Source organism: Cajanus cajan, chromosome 1, assembly GCF_000230855.2.
Source record: "Cajanus cajan strain Asha chromosome 1, NIPB_CcT2T_4, whole genome shotgun sequence".
In the NCBI taxonomy this organism is placed as follows: Eukaryota; Viridiplantae; Streptophyta; class Magnoliopsida; order Fabales; family Fabaceae; genus Cajanus; species Cajanus cajan.
In genome coordinates this window covers 79,494,171-79,504,418 of record NC_138517.1, presented here as the reverse complement: position 1 = coordinate 79,504,418, position 10,248 = coordinate 79,494,171, and the positions used below count along the sequence as shown (strand labels likewise).

At 24.6% G+C, this 10,248-nt stretch overlaps 1 protein-coding gene across 1 annotated transcript; it reads left to right on the top strand.

The window, feature by feature from the left end:
• Positions 1 to 4,274: 4,274 nt before the first annotated feature.
• Positions 4,275 to 7,592, top strand: LOC109803116 (uncharacterized). The gene is made up of 4 exons (XM_020364566.3): positions 4,275 to 4,368; positions 4,967 to 5,800; positions 6,518 to 6,673; positions 7,249 to 7,592. The coding sequence occupies exons 2-4, from the start codon at positions 4,973 to 4,975 to the stop codon at positions 7,474 to 7,476; spliced, it is 1,212 nt and encodes a 403-aa protein (XP_020220155.1). The 5' UTR covers positions 4,275 to 4,368; positions 4,967 to 4,972; the 3' UTR covers positions 7,477 to 7,592.
• Positions 7,593 to 10,248: the final 2,656 nt, after the last annotated feature.

Here is a 10,248-nt window from a genome sequence, read left to right as displayed (position 1 = left end):
CATTAACAATACATATCTATTAAATTATAATTTATATATTAAAATATTTATTTATTATAAATATAAAATAAATATTGATTTACTATAGGAATGATGAGTATACTTGTATTTTTGAGTAATGCTCGAACTTATTCTGACTTTAACAGTAAATATCCGATTTTATCAAATATGAATACAATTAATATCTGATTTATTAAATCAGGTACATGAATGATGATGAGTATATACATATTTATACTTATATCCGCTTTAAATTTCTTGAAACTTAATTTATTTTTTAAAAATTTTCTTGACATTTGTATAATTCTTACTTTATTTTTAAATTTATGTTAAATGAAACTTAATTAATTTAATTTTGTAATTATTATCCTATGTTGAAACTCTTTTTTAATATTTTAAAAAAAAATATTTAATTAATTTTTGGGTGAAAACATGACAAGTATTAGTATACTCAATATTTAATAAGAACAAGAATAGAGACATAAATCTTATATAAAAACAATAATAAATATAAAGTATAAGAATACGAACAACAATAATGAAATTTTTACTCACCTCACCCCATTTTCATTCCTAATCTATCATGATACATAAATTAAAATACTAGTTTACTATCTAAAATCCCATAAAACATACTAAAAATAGTAGCAACAAGGTTCAATAGGAATTTTTTAATTATATTGAAAGAGATTAATCATGAGTATGATATGTGAAGAATACTTTGTTTAGAGAAGCAAAATCAACTTCACTAAATATTCACTAGTTGAAGGATATTTTAATACTAACTAAAAAAAAGCATTAAAATAAATTCTTACACTCACACATTACAATATATATATATATAGAGGAGGATTCAAATGATACTGGTGTAACTTTTACTAAGTGTTACACCGTTCAATAACTTTATATTAAATGTGAATTTTATAAATTCAACCGTTAGATTGAAAGTTCTTTACTCTTAAATTATATATACAAAATTTTATAGTAATCCAAGATGATTTGATACTTCATTCTTATAAAAAAAAAATTTGACGTAATATATTTTTTTCAAAATATACTAAAATATGAACACTTTGATTACCCTCAAGTTATTGTTTAATTTTAATAAAATTTGACATACACATATAAATTGATATGAACTTTCAATCTAACGGTTGGATTTATAAAATTTACATTTAATATAAAGTTATTGAACAGTACTATAACACTTAGTAAAAGTTACACTTCGTTTGAACCCTCCTCATATATATATATATATATATTATTAACATGTTCTTGATTTTCATGAATCATGTAACAGAACACGAGCAATGCAAGTCAGTACAATTCTCTTCATCAACACAATTAATACTAATACTATGATATAAATGCTAGTAACTCGTGTCTTTTAATAAAAATGTTCAGAATTTGAATCTTAACTTTAGTCATAGAATAAATTAGTTTGAGAGAAGGATATATATCAGAGTCCAAGAAATCCTATTTCTCTATGCATTTAATAGAATTGAAGAAGAATTTCTTGGTTACATTGCAATGATAATTTGAGAAAACAAAGATATACTAACCAACATACAGAAGAAAATGAAAAATGAAAAATGAATACTAACCTGAGTACGGAGTGAAGGGTTGCTTGTGCAGTTGTGCCGCGGAACAGAATGCCGATTGTAGTTGTTTTCTTATTAGTTTCAACCATTTTAATTATTCGAAATCTGCATAAATTATACTACGAAAATTATTAATTATTTTTTTATTAATATTATGATTAAAAAAAACACAATTTGTACTCTAATATATTAATTAATGTAATCACGATTCAATATTAATTAATGTCGTAATTAACGGTAAGATCGAAGTATCATGTCATGGGGCTAAGTCATGTTGAATGTTCAAATTTCCTTCTGAGCTAAGTCATTTCCTCCAAGAGGCACTTAATAAATGTAATACTAAAGTAATTAGAGTTGGACAAGGGTGTATAATTAATTAACTTTCATTGTACAATTTTATGGCTGATTTGTAACTCATTTTCATGATCATAATTAATAATAATAAAAAAATCACTTGATATATTATATAGTCATCTAACTTATATGATAAGGTGTAATGAATGCAATTAAGAATAAGATCATCATCGATCTTCATCATCAATCCAAACATATCAATTAATGTTAAACATCAAAAAGTATTTTTTTTACTGATATTATATTAAGAATTAAAATAAATGATACTTTACAAAGTAATTAAAAATTGAATAAATATTTTAAAAAGTTAAGAATTAAAGTGATAAATGTTTTCTAATGATTTAAATATAATAATATAAGAGTTTGTCAGTAATTTTCTTGAGATGCAATCTTGCAATAGTAAAACAAATATTGGGTCAAAAGTTCATGGATCTTTTATAAATAAATAAATTATATATGTTGATGGCCAGCTGGCTAAAACAATATAGCATATATATAAAAGATTGAATAATTAATTCCATATTCAAGATAATCGCAATGGCGAGAAGTTGCGCAGGTGAGTTTACATAAAATTTAAAATATTTACTACATAAAATATTTGTCGTTGAAGAGTCAAAACAAATATTTAAATAAAGAAAGTGACACATAGGAACAATCAAGTAAAATCAAATAACTCTGCACGATTACATCAATTATATTGATGCCCCCAAATAACTTGTCAAGTTGCCTTATATATTAGTCATTGTTATTTTTTATAATTATTATTTTTAAATCATATTAATTTGTATAAATTCAAAAAAAAGAATACATATTCTATTACATATGTTAATCCTAAATTAATATAAAAATATTCATCATCTTATGGTTTTAAATTTTTAAAATTTAATTTTTATAGTTAATTCTTCTGAATTTTGTAGCAATTAAAAGTAAACTAATCTTTAAGATAATCATATAATACAGTGTGCTACTTATATTGATTATAAATAGGTAAAAAAAAACTGCATTAATATACTTTTTAATTATTTATACTAAAAATATCTTTTATTGAAGATAATTTTATTTGAATCGAGACTCGTAGCATGATGGAAATTAATTTCTTAATGATATATTTATCTTTATATATAAAAGGTTTCTAAGATTTTATTTAAGATACATAAGTACTTATATACTAATAAATTAATATTTGAATATCATTCATTAATTAAAATTACATTTTGACAAACCAAGTCACTAATTATTCTGAAATGAAATGTGACATGATGCATATAACATCTTTAAATGATAACAAAGATAATTCTCACAAATTTTAAAATTTATAAAGATCAAAAGCAAAAAAATTATTATTGAAGTAGTAAAATTGAAAATTTCCATATTTATACTAAAATGTATTGAACTCTTTAATTAGTAATCTCCATAATTATTCTATATATAATTAACTATAATATATATACTGGTATACTCAAATAAATAATTAAATATCCTCTGCAAAGAAAATTCAACTACCAATATCTAACGTAATATATATTTGCATTTGTATTTTCTTTTCTTTATTACAAATAAAATATTTTTATATGTAGTTTTATATCCTCTAGAATTACTTTTTTATCCCCAGAGAATTAATGTAGTCCAAGTAGAATATATATATGAGGATTTGTTTACGCTAGGAATACGTCCACTTAGACTAATTATTCCGTTTAATAACTCATATTTTATATTAAATTTTAACGATCCAACCGTTGAATTTAAAGTTTTTAATGTATAGAGCAAATATGCACATTTTTAAAATTTTTTAAAATAATTTTATATTTCGTTGCATCCATTCAAATTGACGGATATCCGTCAATTTGAATTAATGAAACGAAGTATCAAATGATTTTCAAATTTTTTAAAATTTTGCAGATTTGATCATACATTAAGAATTTTAAATTCAACTGTTGGATCGTTGAGATTTGATATGAAGCATGAGTTATTAAACAAAGTAAATTTAGGTAGACTTACTCCTAGAATAAATGGATCATTCTTCATACATATTCATACACACATATATATATATATATATATATATATATATATATATATATATATATTCAATTAATATCGTTGTCAAGGCCTTTTGTTTAGTCTACTCTCGCGATGTTCGTCGAAAATTAGTAGTTCATTCTTTTCTATTAATTTAATTATTATTTTTAGTTAAAAGCATATATTCAAAGTTCAAAGTTCAAACACACATTCTAAGTTGATTATCAATGTTTGGTTAACGTCATGGCTTAGAGCATCCGCATTGGACAACACTCCACCTATTGCTATATAAATCTTTTCTTAGGTTAACAATTGAAGCATTGTAGTTGAAATCCTGCTACGCGATACTGTTAAGTACCAGTTATTACTCTCGCTTGTCAAACAATTGTTTGAGGTATGCTCCTTCATTTTCCACTTCTTGCTGCATACATCATTAACACTATCTTAATCTTTCAAAGTTCATAAACTTGATTATTACTACCCATTAGTCGATTTAATCCAGGTCATAAAACAATCAAAGGTAACATGCATGGCTTGCTTTTGTTTGCTCATTAATTTTATTTTGTTTTAATTTTTATAACACAAAAGATCATATATCTTAAAAGGCTCTTATAAATTACTCATATTTAGTATTAGAGATCCAATGTCAATTAATAATATGAATAAAATAATATATATATATATATATATAAATTATTTTCTTAAGATGATATTAAAATCTATTATAATAATTATTATTAATCTTATCGAACTATTATCAAGCAAATTAATTCAACAAATTTTATTCTGGATATACCTAGTTTTTGGTGTGAGGAGCAATGGAAGATTATAATAGACAAAAATAAAATACATCTTCTAAAGATGTATTTTAAGGATTTTACCATATATTACTTTGTATCAATATACTATATATCATGATATTTATTTTAATTAGTTAAGATGATACTTTTGATTAATTATAGCTAACAGAAATTATGCTAACATATATACAGATCAACATGAGATTTGCATCTCAAGATTGGGTGCTTTCATGGGCACTATTACTTTTACTATCATGCACAACATATTCATCAACTGCTATGGGGAAACCTGAGAACAACATAAAAACAGATGTTTTTCTATCACCAAAGTTTGAGCTTGGTCCAGGGTCAGTTGTAAACAAAGATTACTTAGATGTTGACTTCCCAAGAGGCCATGTTGCGATCAAGAGTTTCAATGCAGAAGTAGTTGATGAATCAGGGAAATCAGTATCCCTTCAAGAAGTATATCTCCACCACTGGCTTGTAGTAAAATACCACCAACCCAAAAATGTGTCACACAATAACTCAACAGATAACATTGTCCCAGTGAGGAACAGTGGCTTCTGCCAGGGTGATACTCTTGGACAGTATTATGGGCTTGGATCTGAGACAAGAGGAACTGACACTGATGTTCCAGACCCTTTTGGTGTGGAAATCGGAAACCCTTCAGAAATTCCACATGGTTACGAGGAGAAGTGGTTCATCAATGTGCATGCTATTGATACAAGGGGTGTGGAAGATAGAAGTGGGTGCACTGAGTGTAGGTGTGAACTTTATAATGTTACAAAGGATGGAGATGGGAAGCCTTTGAGTCCATATTATAGAGGAGGGTTGGATTGTTGCCCTGATAATTCCCAGTGCAGGCTGAAGAAAGGGTTCAAGGGCCCTAAGAGAAGCTTCTACCTTAAGTACACAGTGAAGTGGGTCAACTGGGACAAGTATGTGGTGCCCCTTAAGATTTATATAATTGATGTGACTGATGTTTTGAATAAGTCCAAAGGAATGAGTCCAGAGCATACTTGCAAGGTAAGTGAATTACTCTGAAGAAACATAGATTAAAGGATTGATTGCTTCAATTGGCTTTAATTATACTAACAATGGTTTTAAATACTACAACTATTTATCTTACTTTATATATTATTTTTGCTAATTGATTTTTTTTAAAGTTATATACACTCCCTCCATTCTAAATTATTTTAAGATTGGTGTACATAGATTAAGAAATCATTAAGTGATGTAAAATTTCATTAAAATATATACTTGTTTCATTTAGTTTGTTAAGTCTATTAAGGTAATCTTGCATGAATATTAATTCTCCGTACAATTTATTTGTTCCAAATCCATACATTTGTTAAATAAGGATATGATTGGAAAATAATTTAAGCAATCTTAAAATTTTAAAAGATAATAAGTTTTAAGAGAAAAGAAAAATATATTAAAAAAGTCTAAAATTTTAAAGTTTTAAGAGTATCTCTTTTACTTTTATGCATTGACTATGGACCATTCATAAACTTTTTTTTGGATTTAATTAAAGGGTATATGTACATGTAATTAATATCAACTTTAAAGGAAGTCATTAATTATAACTCTTAAATTATGTATTTTTTTCATTAAAATTATGACACTTGAAGTTTTTAGTTTATTAGGTAAAAGAGAAAATTGTCAAATTAAAAGCACCGGCCAGAACCATTTGGTTGGATGTATATATAAGTAATAATAAAAAGAAGATTTATTTTGGTACAGGTTGAGTATGAGGTTGAACCTTGCAACAAAGGATACAATAGTAGTGCTTGCATTGATGTGAAGAGAACAAGCCTCCCAATGAAAACTGGTGGTTATGTCATCTATGGAGTTGGTCATCAGCATGCAGGTGCAATTGGATCAACTCTATATGGACAGGTGATATTTGTTCAATAATTATAATCATTCTTAATAGTTGAATATTATATATCGCTCTTTAGCTAGTCACATGATTAAATAAGTAAACGCTAAACATGGAAAATGGTACTATATATATTTTTTACCCTTAAAAGTCAAAGGTAGTCTAACTTCGCACCTTTGTTCCTTTCATGTCATTAATTTCATTTGAGAATCATAAACATTTTACTTGTGATAAAAATTAAGAAATGGTGAATCTTTATCCATTTTACTAGTAATAGCTCCTTTTCTTTTTAAAAATCTCTTCATTGGTATACTTTTGCCTCACCAAATGCACACATATTCACCAAAAAAAAAAAGGGAAGTAAAAGGAATACAAAAATAAAAATAAAAACTTCTATGTTATATATTTAATTAAGAAATTGAATCATCATGCTTCTTTTACTATTTTTCGATTAACCATATTCTTTGAACCCATAAAAATAAAAACTTAATTTGTAAGATGTTTATATCCCAAAGTTGTGATAGGTTAACTAAATAATGTTGAGAAGAGCTTATATATATTGTTGGAAATTTTGGCCATGATCAAATTTCAGGATGGGAAGGTTATCTGTTCTTCAATAGCAAAATATGGAAATGGAACAGAAGCAGGAAACGAGAAAGGGTATGTTGTAGGAATGTCCACATGTTACCCTAAACCAGGTACTGTCAAAATAAGAGATGGTGAAACCTTAACTCTAGAGGTTATCTACAACAGCAATGAAAGGCACACCGGAGTGATGGGGCTGTTCTACTTCTTGGTGGCAGAACATCTGCCACACTAACACCACCTTTGTCATTTATATCCTAAATAAGTAAATTCATCTTGTATCCGGATACAAGAGAATATATATATATAAAAAATAAATATTTTGTTTAGATATAAGTTTAAAAATGTTAATTGAAGATTTTTCTTTCGAAAAATACTTTTTATTTTCAGTAAAAATAAATAAATAAATAATATTTATAACTTGTATTCAAATAAACTAATGCTCTATAATATCTATGAATATGAGTAAGTGAATATGCTATGAAAAAAATAAAGTCAGCACTATATTAGTTATATATGTACATAACCATGTCAACATTATTCATATATATGAAGAATATTGTATATCAGATAATGATCAGCTGGCTCTTATATATATATATATATATATATATATATATATATATATATATATATATATATATATATATATATATATATATATATATATATATATATATATATATATATATATATATATATATATATATATAACTGTAAGGATTTATATACATGATCAATTAAAATGAAAAATTCTCACATTCAAAAACCGTAAGTTTATGTTTGGTGGAAGTGATTTAATAGAGAGGGGATGAATTATATTATATTTAAAAGAAACATTTGTGATCAATAGATAATATTTAAGAGCATCTCCAATGGGGTTGTTTATAAGCAATTTCTTGTGCTACATCACTACTATATCAGCTCTGCTCCACTTTATGAGTTGCTTAAATTTTAGTAAAGTTGCTTCTACAAATAACTGCTAAAATTTAAGCAACTCAATGGGGATTGCTTATAAGCAATCTCCTGTGCCACATCACTGCCATATCAGCTCTGGTCCACTTTATGAGTTGCTTAAATTTTAATAAAGTTGCTTCTACAAACAACTTTACTAAAATTTAAGCAACTCATAAAGTGAACCAGAGCTGATGTGGCACAAGAAGTTACTTATAAGCAACTCCATCGGAGATACTCTAAGGAGAATGTAAAGAATTAAAAGTGAATTCTATATTATTTTTTTATTCTCTCCATTGAGAGAATTTTTGTAAAATTTGAAAATGTGTAAAATTACATAATATAAAAAAAATTAATTTAAACTATATTATAAGTGAGAGTAAAGTAATAATTATAAATAATATTTTTACTTTATTTTTTACTTAACTTTATTTTACTAATTATAAATTTTATTTTATTTTACTCTATTTCTTGTTTATTTTTCATCAAATGATATTATTATTTTCTCTCCCCGGAAAGCATAAATAACACATCCCTCGGATAAGTAAACTTAGTTTATTACAAGTCAGAGAATCAGTTGAGTGACTTGTGTCACTTCTTGTTAGCACATTTTTGTGCTTTTGAGTTGTGCAACTGCTTTAGGACGGCATGCATTTGCCACATATATATATATATATAAAAGAAAGTTATAATAATATTAGTATAATTTTCATTAAGTATTGTACTGTCAATAATTTCATATTAAATTAATATTTAATTTTAACAAAATTTAATATAAACATATAAAATGATATAAATATTCAATCTAACGGTTGAATTTATAAAATTCACATTTAATATAAAATTATTAAGCAATATAATACTTAATAAATGTTATACCAATATTATTATAATTCTCCTCTATAAATATATATATATATATATATATATTAATTTAATTTAATTTTTAAGAAGTACTTTAATTACTTTCAAATTATTATTTAATTTTAACAAAATTTGATATAAACATATAAATGATATGAATCTTCACGCTAAGGATTAAATTTATAAAATACACATTTAATATAAAATTATTAAGTAATGTAATACTTAGTAAAAGTTATACTGATATTATTATAATCCTTTTATATATATATATATTATTGTTTCAATTTAATTTTTAAGAGGTATTTGAGTAACTTGTTTACGTATTCTTCTTTGTTTTCTACATAAAATAACAGTAACAAAAGGTAAGTATTGTGTATTGTATTGGTGTCAACTTTAGGTTTTCAGGATATCGATAACCCTGTCAATATTCTTCCTAAAGAAAGCTGTTTATATTCTCCATGACTAAAATCAGATTATCAGCTGGTTCTTTTCTTTAACATATATGTGATTCCCTGTGTTGAATCAATGTACTTTATAAATGATATATAACGAGTGAAAAATATATTTATAAATGATTTTTTGGATAATAATAAAAAATACACTTAAATGTATTTTTAAGTTACTAAATATTGTAATTGTACAATTTTAATCTCTCAATCAATTAAGTGATTTTAGTTTCTCTAGTATATTATAATAGTTTAATTTTAGTTATTTTCTTAAAAAATCAATGGTTGTTGTTAATATGAGACTAAAAAGTGACACAGCAAACAAAATACAATTGTTAAATAAAAGAAAAATTGTTAAAATGTTAAAAATTGAGATTAAAATCCACAATACATACCTTTAATAATACCACTTTACAATTAAATTAATAATTTTTTTAATACATAAATGAAAGTTATAATATATAGAGATAAATAAAAGGAGAATCAAGATTGAACATATATATTTTACTACTACTAAATAAAAAATACATATATTATTCGTATTAATAATATAATATATTGAATAAAAGTATAAGTATATAAGAAAGTTAATTAAAAGTATCTGATAAAATATTGAGCATCTAATTTACATATTTTCAATAAAATTTATATTTATATTTATATCAGATATCTCTAATTATCTCTTTTCTAATATATTTATATTTTAAAAAAGTATATTAATATATAATAATTTATGTTTA